The sequence below is a fragment of the Rousettus aegyptiacus genome, unplaced genomic scaffold (genome assembly GCF_014176215.1).
Source record: "Rousettus aegyptiacus isolate mRouAeg1 unplaced genomic scaffold, mRouAeg1.p scaffold_m13_p_1, whole genome shotgun sequence".
NCBI lineage: Eukaryota > Metazoa > Chordata > Mammalia > Chiroptera > Pteropodidae > Rousettus > Rousettus aegyptiacus.
Window position 1 is genome coordinate 130,881,072 of NW_023416284.1, and position 12,546 is coordinate 130,893,617.

At 36.3% G+C, this 12,546-nt stretch overlaps 1 protein-coding gene across 3 annotated transcripts in view; it reads right to left on the reverse strand.

Moving 5' to 3' along the window:
• The window catches only part of MDN1 (midasin AAA ATPase 1), a 139,326-nt gene that overhangs the window by 106,737 nt on the left and 20,043 nt on the right, over positions 1-12,546 (reverse strand). For 2 of the 3 annotated variants that reach the window (XM_036220107.1, XM_016140603.2), the window contains exons 5-11: positions 12,278-12,470; positions 9,922-10,164; positions 9,549-9,680; positions 6,757-6,860; positions 6,137-6,251; positions 2,395-2,588; positions 1,688-1,769 (exon numbers count right to left, since the gene is read on the reverse strand). In XM_036220107.1, the coding sequence (XP_036076000.1) occupies positions 1,688-1,769; positions 2,395-2,588; positions 6,137-6,251; positions 6,757-6,860; positions 9,549-9,680; positions 9,922-10,164; positions 12,278-12,470 (1,063 nt within the window). The remainder of the gene's footprint in view (positions 1-1,687; positions 1,770-2,394; positions 2,589-6,136; positions 6,252-6,756; positions 6,861-9,548; positions 9,681-9,921; positions 10,165-12,277; positions 12,471-12,546) is intronic. The other variant, XM_036220108.1, reaches the window with a different exon arrangement.

Below are 12,546 nucleotides of genomic sequence, written 5' to 3' on the forward strand. Positions count from 1 at the left end.
GACCTTGCCCAATGCATCTCTCCCATTTGACTGTTGCTGAGTTATATCTTTTGTATTACAACTGTAACCTGTACTGTACATTGCTTTCAATGAGTTCTGTGAGTCGATTATTAAACCTGAGGAGTTAGTGGGAAGCCCTGAATTTATAGCTGGTAGGTCACAAGTGTGAGTGTGGCCCCCAAGACTTATGGCCAAAGTCTGAAGTAAGGGCAGTCTTGTGAAGAACTGAGTTCTTGAACTTACAAAGTCTACACTAACTCTAAGCAGTCAGTTTAAGAATTGGATTTAACTGGAGAATACTAGGTGGTGTCGGAGCCAAAAAAAGCAACCAGATAAAGCCAGAAGGTGGATCACTTTGCAAAACACTGGCCTGTTCTCTTCAAAAAGGTAGTACAGTATCTTTAAAAGGGAGACTCTGATACATTAAGAGTTCTTAAGCCTATACACATAGAAAAGATCTGGAAAGAGATACACTAAAATCTTAATAGTACTGGGAAATCCCTGGATAGGAGAATATTTTCACTTTAGCATTTTGCCTTCCTATATTTTCCCACTTTGAACAGTACATATACACTGCTTTTATACTAATAAAATATTTGTATATGAATGTTCACAACAGCATTATTCACAACAGACGAAAGGTGAAAACCCAAATATTCATCAACCAATGGATAAACAAAATGTAGTATATACATCCAATGAATTTTACACTTGAAGAGTGAATTTTATAAGTAAATTATATCTCAATAAAGTAATTTTATATATATATACACACACACACAATAACATTCTAAAAGAGAGACTAAAGAAAATAAGAGAAATCCTATCATGTCACAGTTTTATTTTAAAAGTACAAAAGAAGTTGCCTATGAAGAACAGGAGAAATGTAGAAGAATAGGAAGAAGAGTTCACTGGAGAGAAGAATGAGATAAAAGGACTGGTACACAGTATTTCAGAGTTCAGCTGAGCTACAGTATGCTCTCCAAATGAGGTTTCATTCTGCTCCAAGTAATTTTACCAAGCACAAAGAAATACTGCAAACCAAACTGGGTCACTATTCTCTCCCTCAGTCCCAGCTAACAGAAACAAGAACAATTTATAATCAATACTGATCAATGTTTTAAGAGACCACAGATCTTCAGGCAGTACCATTTCTATTTTTAAGCAGTAGGGAATAGATTTATCTTTGTTCTTATTAAATATGGCAGAGCCGTAATTCAATAGGGCTTCCTTCCCACACAACACATTTATTTTTTCCCAAGCCCAGCATACAAGGTTACATTTTGTAATTCCCACATAAATTTCTCTGGACTAAAATTAAAGGCCCTACTAAGGCAAGCAAAGAAATACAAATCTATCAAAGAAATTAAGAAATTATATATAGGAATAAACTTAAACATTTTAAAAACACCTGGGAGATTTTTTTCATTTTTCCTCCAATTTCAGTTCCTGTTTCACTATCTCAAACTATACTTAATTAAGTAGTAAACTGTTTCAAAGACCACAAAGTATTTATTATGACCAATTAGTTTCAAGGTAACATTAGTTTGGTTTCAACTAGCTAAGGATAACAAACAATATTCACACAAAAGAAAAACTCTGATGGCAGCTGAAAGACAGAAAATCACAATGGAAATCAACAGCCTGTTAGGCCATAGAGAAAACAAGCAAAACGACTATATCTTACCTCTTGAAAAATATTTAATGATGCAGATGAAGACAGACTGTCAAAGCTATGGGCAATCCTATTACACCAATTCAGTAGATCCCTTTAAAAAAAAAAAAAAAAACCAACAAATAAAAACCACAGGTTAATGACAGCAAAGGAATTAGAGTTTCCACTTCAGTCTGAGAATATATGACACAGAAGTCGCTCCTTTTTTCTGACGATGTGAAGATAAATAGTATCAGGGTTAAAAATAAGTGAGTGGTACTAGTCCCTACCCCTACCAGGAAGTGATCTGTTATCATTTCTCTCCCTTACATGCCAGGTAAGGTTATCAGGATGGGAAAGCAACTCTCAGAGAGAACTCCTCAAAGGACAAGTCAACCAAGGAGAATGGAGAGAAAAGGAACTGAACTCACTATACACAGCAAAATCCAAGGGTCTTATTGAATACCAGAGGTGTCACAAAGGGACATCCAGTGAAAAAAACTACGTCAGTAACTATTCCCAGCTTTGGCTTTAAAAGTTATTTTTAAAGTGAAAATAATGTTACCTTTAAAAGCCTTCCTAACCGGTAATTACAGATCTGAAAAAGTGGTCTGACATCATGAAGCAGCCTAGAAGTCTAATCTCAACCCTGACCTCTCATAAGCACTCAGGTCCAGTTGGTAAGAAATTTTGAGGGAAGTTTTTAAAAGATCAATTCAAAAAAGTGTTTAGTTCAGTACCTGAGAGACAATTCTCTTCCCTCAAGGCACAGTCTTTTATTTTCTCTTCTGGCTTCTGAAACTTCTTGAGGTGCCTGTTCGTATTCAATGGAACTATCACTCGGACAGTGATGTTTCTCTCCTGTAAGCTGAATGTAAATGTCTAGCAGGTGATCAGTTGCTGCCAATAGGCTGGGGTACCTGTTTTGAAGAACCTGATAGGAATAAAAGAAAGGAAAGAAAAATCAGCAGCAGATGTAGTGATTTTTAAAAGCACGTGTAAACTGCTCCTGACACTAGTCAACAACAAAAAAATGTATTTCTCTGTAAAATTTGTCATCTTTACCAAGTGTAAGAACTTCTGCCCTTTTACACAGCCCATTCCCCTTCAAAGACCATGACTTTTTCTCCACCAAGAACTCGGTTGTCCGGCAATCTCTCCATCTGTAACTAACAGAGCTTAGGGTATAGAAGCCAGACGGGAAAAGGATCTCTGAGCAACATATACATCCAAGTCCCAGGAATTTACTCACTGAAGAATCCTGCAGGTGATATTTACTCTAACTGTAAAAACAATTCTAGTAAGATTCATTATGTCATTTCTCAGTCAAAAGCAAATTAGAAGCAATTAATGAGAAAGTAAAACATAACCTTTTAAAAAGCAGATTGCCATAAAAGGAGCTATGTTAAGTACTAAAAAAAGCAGAGGATCTTTAAAAAGCAGACAATTTAAAAAGCAAAAGATCTCCTTTTATTCACTTTGATAACTATGTAGATTTTCTGCAATATAATAGTTGGTGTTCATATTGGTTCCAATGTTTTATGACATGGAATTGTTCAGTCAAGTCTATTTGAGAAGAAAACATCATATATGTATTAGAAATGTTACCATCCAGTACATTTAAGTTAGCCTGAAAAGAAATATATTGTTTCCAATTTATAAATGAAATAGCCAAAAATTTTGTACATATTAAACATGTAATGCCTACATATTTAGAAAGATAAAGAACTAAAACCTCTGTCATCTCGTGGTAGGTCTAACAGATTTTATTTCTTCATACCTTTTTTACAAATATTATTGAAAATATATTTCAGATGAATTAAAAATTAAATAAAGATAGAAAATGAAAATTTAAAATTCAATTTAATAAATACACATGTGGATCTTTCAAATATCAGAATATACATTTTTATATACAGAGGGAACACTTATAAAACCAGTCATATACTTATGACCTTGGTCACCACAAACAAAATATAGACAATTTCTATCATCCCTAAAACAAAATTTTCCCTCATGCCCTTTTTGTAATCAGTCCCTTCCCCCTATACCCCTGCCCCTGGGAATCATGAATCTGATTCCAATCCACATGATTTTGCTTTTAATTCTGTCACGTATATGGAATCAAATAGGATACAGTATGTAGTTCAGGTTCTCTCATCAGCATGTTTTTGAGATTCATCTAGACATTATTGCATGTATTAGCAGTTCGTTCCTTTTTACTGCTCAGTAGTAATTCCACTATACAAGCATGTATATTTATGATCAGGATGAAAAAGAGCTATTTTTATTTAGAAAAACTTTTGTCAAGTTTAACACTTTGGTAAAAACTCAGTTACTTGGGAAAAAAGTTCTAAATAGAAAAGATTTATAAGTACCTACTAACCAGTCATTTTCTACCTTAGCCAAAAAATATCTTTTATTGCCATAAAGTAAAAAAATATAAACATAGTTATCACTTAATAATCTGACATGATATGGCTCTATTATTAATTTGATATGCATTTTGGAGAGTCATTTTTTTGATAAGCATTTATTAAGTGCCTGCTTTATGTGAGGCACTGTTCCAGGGATAAGAAAACAAACAAACAAGGAATGGCGCCCTCCCTTAAGAAACTCCATTTAGCTTAAGAAGTAGATAATGCAAGCAAAACAGATTTGCAGCACAAAGGGTAATTGTGGTCAGTTCTGTTAGTGAGATTGAGGAAGATTTCACAGAGCAGGAGGTAAACCTGGCAGAGGTCTTCAGTGGTTGTTGAGTGGGCACTGCCAGCAGAGAAAGCAGGCCATCTAAGACACCAGCACTTAACACACGCAAGGTGTACGAGGGAGACAAGGTTTGAGAAACTGCCTGGGGTGAGTTTCTGGCACTTACTAGGTATGAGACCAGCATTACATAAACAGCTCATTTTTTATAGTATAATTTGATATTTCAGCAAGAAGTCAAAAACAATCTTTCTAAGCACAAGATGACTCAGGTTGGCAGTTATGGAAATGCAGTTCCTTGTGTTCCCTATAAAGTCGGCATAAGACATTCTTTTATTTCCTAAGTAATACATGTGAGGGTTTCAGCCTGCAGTCATTTATTCAGGACAGTGTTATTAGGATTTATTAGCAAGTCTAGAAGCTTAAAAATAACAAGTGAGCTTCTCAAAGTCAACTATCTAAATATGACATACATCACTAAGTAGGAGGTGAATGCTCCTGCTGCGCTTCCTGTGAGCAGAATGACTCAATGCTGTTTATGGCAGGAATAGAAGATGAGCTTTGGCTTGTATTTCAAGTATAGAAATACAGTTAAGTAAGAAAAGAGTAGTTATCAAATGTTCTTCGCATTCTCTCAATTCCCATACCTAAATATGAACTTCAGTCCTCTCTTTTAAAGAACAGACTGGAATTTAAGTCTGAAGATCAAATATTTAAATGTTTACCATTGCGAAAGCTGCAATGTGACAGCAATACGAGTTTATGAAGTGCCGGGCACTGAGTGGATGGTGGGGACACAAAGGTGAGTAAGTTGCTGGAAGAGCTTATAGTTGAGGGCAGCAAGATGGAGAAAGACAGACATATCAGACACAGAAATACACAGATAAGAAACTCACAAGAGCAAAATAGGGTAAAGAATTATAATATTACACTGGCAAGGCAGGACTTCTCAGAGATTAAATGAGTGAGTTTTTTGCAGTAATATGGTGAACTAGATACCCTGAAAACTCCTCTGCTAATAAACGCCTAAAATGCTGGATAAAATATTTGAAAGGACTGTCTTATGTCACTTATTTATCTAAAAACTTACACTAATAAAGCACAAAGCACTCCCCCGCATGCCTGAATAATCACTGACAATGTTTTATCTGCTACTCTCCAAGATGAAGAGTTAGGAAATGGGAAACTTGCCAAGTAAGGCAGTAGATATGAAGGGAGGTGAAGTGTTAGCAGAGTAAAGTGAAGTATATCTCTTAGAAATCGAGGGTAACCAGTGATACTACAAAGTGAATCGATGTATAAAATCTATTAAATAATTAATCTCAATTTTCATTAATATCCAGATCAAAATGTGAATTAAATTGCTGAGTATAAAAGATATTAGTTACAAATCAACTTAGTAAAAAGATCCTTTGGGGACAACTGAGGCAGCAAATATGGTCTGAGATTTAAATGGTACTGAGGAATTACTGTTGATTTTATTGAGTATAATAAATTTTATTGTGGTTTTATATGGAAATGTCCTTAAATTTTTAGGGATTCATGAAAGTATTTGGAGATAAAATTATGGGATTTGTTTTCAAGTATATTAGTGAATAAAAAATGCTAAATGAAGTTAATATAGTAAAATGTTAGCACATTAACTGTAAATTTAGGTTGATGAGTATTTTGGGGGTTCGTTATACTGTTTCCTCTATTTATATGTAGGCCTGAAACTTTTAATAATAAAAAGCAAAAAAGAAAACCACTGATATTTTCTTTCTAATAACCACATACCTCATTCAGTTCTGTCTTATCCATGTTATCCAGGTGAATTTTGGTCCAATATTTATCTAGCAGAGTAGCATGACTATTCAGCGGTCGATACCAATTTCCTCCAGTGCTCAAGAGTCTGTATTTCAAAATAAGAGTCACATAAAACTCCCAATTTTAAACCTGAATTATGGCTCTGGTTAATCCTTGCTAGATGTCATCTCCCATGTGAAAAAACCTCACATCCCTTCTTTTGCTAGATACTACTATGTTGGGCTTATGGGCCAGATGACAAACAGAAGGCTGCCACAGTTGACCCAAGCAAGGCACACAGAGCTATGAAGTGTGAGGACTCAAACCCAAGGCTATCTGACAACAGCTCATCTCTGATTATTTTTGAAAACAAGATAAAAAAATTTTAAACTGCTTTATTTTTAAGTGAGGGAAAAAAACATGTTCTCTAAATTTATTATCTACTTTAAAAATAGTCAGAAATGAGAAGACTGGATCTGTCATCAGTTCCAACTAATCTTGCTTAAAGTGGGCCCAGAGAACTCTATTCCAGGACTTTTGGACTCACTCTACTGTGCGCACTTATGAGGAAGAGGCTCCACACTGAGAATAGAAATGTTAATAAGACATACCTCCTGGTAGCAAAGAACTGAAATCCAGGAGCCACTTTCAGACAGTCACCTTGGCCAGGAATCAAAAGCTCTCCGTTCTCCAAGAGAGGGATCAGCACAGAAACCTAAATCACAAAAACCCACTGATAAAGCTATCAAGACAGAAGTAACAAAAAACAACTCAACTCTTTCTCCAAACAGTGAACACACCATTAAAGGAAACCCCAAATCTCACGGCATGAACTGGGGTCAAAAGGCAGGTGGCAAAGTCGGAGCCATCTACACTGCAGAAGAACAATTTATTCATTTACTATTCACAGAGTGCCTACTATGGACTAGAATCAAGCAATACACTAATATACCCAGACATGACTGAGGCTTTATAGCCTAAAATCTGATGAGAGATAGCAAAGCACCATGCATCATGACCAGTGTGACCTCAAGGATGTACAAAGTGATATGTGAAGATAGAGGGTGGCTGTAAATCAGAATGTAGTGATTGAAACGCAGGGCAGTGAAGTCATTCAAGAGATAATGACATTCACTGAATCTTAAAGTATGAGCAGAAATTAGCCAGGTTTGGTGGGAGAGAAATGGTACATATACTCCAGGCAAAATATGCATATGGATTAACATATATGCCGAAGAGTATAGCATGAGAGAATTCTGTTATGGTTGGGGCACAATGTGCATATGTAGTAGTGAAAAAATACAAGACTTAGAAATAAATGATACAAGATCTCCTGTGCTGAACTAAGGAGTTTGAAATTTTTCATGAAAAATTAAGAGGATTTTCACCTGGGGAAAAATACTGCGTTTTTTATTTTAGAAAATCAATTGTACAACTATGTGGAAGATAAAGTAAAAGGAGCGCGCTTGGAGAGAAAGAGGTGGTGAAAAAGGACACTAGTCACGTAACAAAGGCAAAATAGCTAGACAGAAAGACAAAGAGACAAAAATAAGAAGCCCTGTTGTAAGGAGTGGGATAGGAGAAAGGAGAATGAAGAGATAAGGAAAAAGTACTAAACAATATAAGACCAACTGAATGAGAGACTAGAAAAAGAAGACGTCAAACTTCTGGCTTAGTAACTGTGTGGCAGAACAGATTAAGTTCCATTTTGGACATCTTGAACTTCCACTGGCTAAAGAACATCCAAGTAGAGATTTTTTGAAGAAAGTGTAGACAAAAGACATATAGTGTGAACTAGGGGACATGAGCTTAGATGGGAAGTTTGAAAAGAAAAAGCTAAGGAAGAGGGCTCTAACTTTATTACACATCATTTTCTTACACATGGCTAGGAGCTGAAAGGAAAGCCCAAAGTAATATAGGAGCAACTCCAAGATAAGTCCAAAACTTGAAACTAAAGAAACTCATCCTGAATGAAATCTGGAAAAGCTACCTTAAAATATTTGTTGAAAAGTTCTGGAAACAACAAAATAATAACCAAGGGATCCAGGTATGTTTTTAAGGAAACACAACTTCACTATAATGATAATTAAGTTTAAATATTATCAATTTGAACAACATACCCTGTAGAAACAAATGTATTAATAGAAGGGAAATGGTCTGCACAAAATGGAAAGTACAGGAATTTCCTGATGTTTATCAGACATTGCAAGAGGGATACCAAGACAGAATTGTCAGAATCTGGCCTTAGTCATCAAAGAATGTATTTAGCTATCAGACAGGGTTAAATCCCTAGGCTCCCATGGCATGGATAGGATATCCCTTATGTTCCACTATCTTCTTTGGCTCTAATTTGAAGACACATAATCTTAATGAATTCTGGGTACCCAGACTTCCAGGTATAGTCTGGAAAATATGCCCAGGAAAGAGAGCACCAGAAAGGGAAAAAAACTCATCAAAAACATTTAAATTGGCCCAGTGGTTTAACATTCAGTTTTATTTGTAAGTGCCATCAGTAGTAGTCAGCTCTCGCTCTGTGCTTACTGAACAAACTGAGTTTCCTGACATATGAAACTGAGCATTAAGACCCTAGAATATGGTGATCAAACTGTGAGGCCCTGTCTGGGCCAATAACCCCATTTCATCTTTACTTCATCAGACTCTAAAATCATCATAAATACAAGTATTTATAGCCACTTCTTTCTTTTCATATCTCCCTAAATTTTCTTTCTCCCTTCTCCACATCCCCTCTATTATTCCCATATCTAAGAGGGGAAGGTCCATATGCAAGTAACTTTAAGGTTCACATTAAAATTAAAACCAATCTCAGAAAAACCTGCCCAAAGTAAGAAATTTTCATCCTGCAATATATTTTTGGTCATACTTTACACGGAACACAGAAATTTTATACACATGGAAAAGTGACATTTTTTAAAAATAAACACCCAATATATTTTGTTAATGGAACAAAGACAAATATGCTCTTATTACATCATCTTTTCCTTTATCTGTCCTCAGCCCACTGCTCTATAGATGCCACACCTGGGAAGTAGGGTCTCAAAGTTCTCGATGTATCTGTAACACGAGTAAGATGTTTCCCACCAGGCCTATTCTTGAAAAGGCTGTGCAACTGGCCACATATTCAACGAAAGGAAGACAAAACTACTATGAAACTGGTCACATATTCAACTAGTAAAGTAAACAGTACAAGCAGAATTTTATCGATTTTCTATCAAACAAGAGACCAGCCAAGTAATCCAAGACCACAAATCAGATTAGGTGGGTAACCACGAATGAACTTCTTGGTTTGCTCTATAATCAAACATCTATGTTGTTTAAATCATCCCCAGAATCAAAATGCTCTTCAAAGACAGGAGATAAGTTAGTAATTAGCAAAATGACACACCACATCTAAGGGAGCATAGTCAATATCCTCCAGAAGTATCCACTGTCCCTTTGTGGCTGCTTGCGTCAGGGTGCCAGGCTGCCACACAAACTCTCCTGGGACATCTGTGCAGCGATACATTCCCAACAGCATCTGCAGAAAGAAGACGAAGTAATTATTCAAATCACATAACTGAGGTGTCAATGCTACATCTTTTCATTAATTCCATTACACTTCTATAAGGATATAAGCAGGCACTTGAGGTTTTTACAGCTTGGTCATCAGTTATGGGGAAGATCAATAACTATTCTCATAATTCCTTAGCAAAAACAATACTTTCATGCAAATATTTACAAGCATGCTAACCCACCAAAATTTGCCATTTCTTAATTACCTTACTGTCAGTCTGATCTCCAAGCTGGACTTTGAGAAGCTGAGGAGGTTTTCTTCTACCTGTCATTGCAGCTAAATGTTCAACTAAGGAAGTTTTGCCACATCCTATTGGTCCTTCCAACAACACAGCATTCTGAGACGCCACTGCCATAGCCAAGGACTGAAGATTTTTGCAGACTGACTCAACCAGCACATAAGACCTAAAGGCCAGCTCCTGTTCATGAGAAGAACTCCTATTATTAGCCTAAGGAGGCAAGTTACAAATAAAAGACATGTCAAGAGTCCTTCCTCCAAAGGGTACAGGTTAATTAAATTTCTACAACACTTCCACTGACCTTTACAAAAACCTCTGCCAATAATTAGTAGTACCAGAACTATGATAGGTATGTTATTCAAAGTAAGAATCTGACTTTTTTCCTTTCTTCCCCTCACCTTCTGCCCTGGGGTGGGGAGCAGGGTAGAATTTGCTAACAAATTTAAGAAAAAGTCTCCCAAAGTTTAATAAGCCAAAAAACTGACATACAAGGAGTAGAAGTAAACCACAACTGAATTTTTATTTTCCTTCCTCTCGCTACATTTTTGGATTTCATATCTAAGATCAAAAATGCACACAATACATTTCTGGGACAATCAGGTAAAGGTGGACACTAAAAGTATATTTTATAAAATTACTAAAATTTTTTCAGGTATTATAGAGAGTACTGGAGTCATTTTTTAAAGTGCTTTTCTTTTACATATACATATATACACACATTAAAATATTTAGATATGAAATGATGTAATATCTAGGAGCTGCTTTCAAAATAATGGTGTAGAGAAAGTATGCAGAAATATAAATGAAACATAAATATAAATGAAACATAACTGATCGCAAATTTATAATTATTGTAGATGGGAGTTCATTAGACCATTGTTTCTACTTTGGACCCTGTGATATTTTCCATAACAAAAAGTTAAAAATAATAATGCATCCAATATGTTTAATGGGTAGTTTCAGTTTTGCAAGATGAAAAGGTTCTGGAGTTTGCGCAACAATGTGAATATACTTAACACCACTTAGTGCACACTTAAAAATGTTTAAGATAGTAAATGCTATGTGTAGTTTACCACAATCTTTAAAATTTTTAAATAATAATGCATCTAATATAACAAAGGAAAAATGACCTCTTGGAAAAATGAAATAATTCTTAACTTTTAAAGAATAGTAACTTCTCAATCATGACTAGTCTCCTAAAGATATGTGAGGACAAAATGAGATTCAGGCCTGGAAGTTCTTGAAATTTCTGAGGTTTTTCTCAACAATTTAGCAGGCCGGCTGGGCCATAATACTATTCTGTACTCTGCCCTAGTGCCCCACTACTGCCCAACATTAAGCCCATCACAACTAGAATCCTTCCCTATGTTCAAATTCTATTGATCCAAACATAACCTCTGTCAGAAGAGTTATGTTTAAAGAGGGGCGGGCAGGGGCATCTTTGTGACTAAAGGGAAACGCAGGGGCTTTAGAAGTGCTGGTGCTTTAGTGTAGTTTACACAGGTATTTGGTTTATGAATAATCACTGAGATGTACATTTAATAAATGTGCGCTTTTTTATATATATACTGCACTTATAATTTTTTTAAAAAAATTGTATTACCCAGTGACAGACTGATCATTTAAGGACTGACCCAGGACTTGTTCCAAGAAGAAAACTGTGTGGATCTGACCAAAGTGACAACTGACTAAAAGATTGCTGGAGGTAAACAGATGAGCTCCCAATGGTTCTATTTTATGAAACCAAATTATAATCGAAAAGTCTTTCCAAAGTGTGGTCTGAAGACACATTCTTGGAAAGAAGCTCATTTCATATGGCAAGGGGAAGTTCACTACAGATAGCAGCCTCCCACACAATATGCAAAAAGAATATTCTGATAGAAGGAGGCTGATGGGACTTTAACCTGGGCACAGCCTTCTCTCTGCCAAAGCACAGCCCAAGGGTCTCCGTGCAAGTCATTCTGCCTTTGTTTTACATAAATATGGCATCACAACATGCGCCACTGAACTTCACACAGCTGTCATAGCAAGTGTATCAGAGGATATATGAAAGAACTTCGCTAAAGTTAAAAGAATCACACAGGCATTTTTTAAGTTCCTAATTTAACAATAGATTAGGGAGAAAAAGAAAATGAGAGGAAGGCCCTGGGTAAATTTCTCCTAATCTCTCCTTGAATACTTCTGTAAATGGAATAGCAATTTGGCAAACTCGATTTGGCTCACATATATAACGCAGAACCCACTCAAGGGAAAAAGTGTACTAGGCTCTGTTATAGGTGTTTAGGAGGGGGAAGGGGCACACATCCTACTGATGCCAACATACCTGCTCTCCAGGGACTGGTGGCTGCCCAGGCAGCACCACACCACACACAGCTGTCACCCTGGAAGACAGGTCAGCAGAAACAATGTGTCCCTGTAAGTAACGCAGTTCCTTCTCCTTACGCCAAAGGGAAGCTTTCGGATTGGCCAAAACCAAGGCTTTCTCCAAGTCCTGTAGCTGGGCCTCTTCTAGTAACCTGAGTGAAACGATGATCTAGTCAATGACTTTAATGCACAGAAAAGCCACATCAAGATCTCTAGGAATGTTCCTGC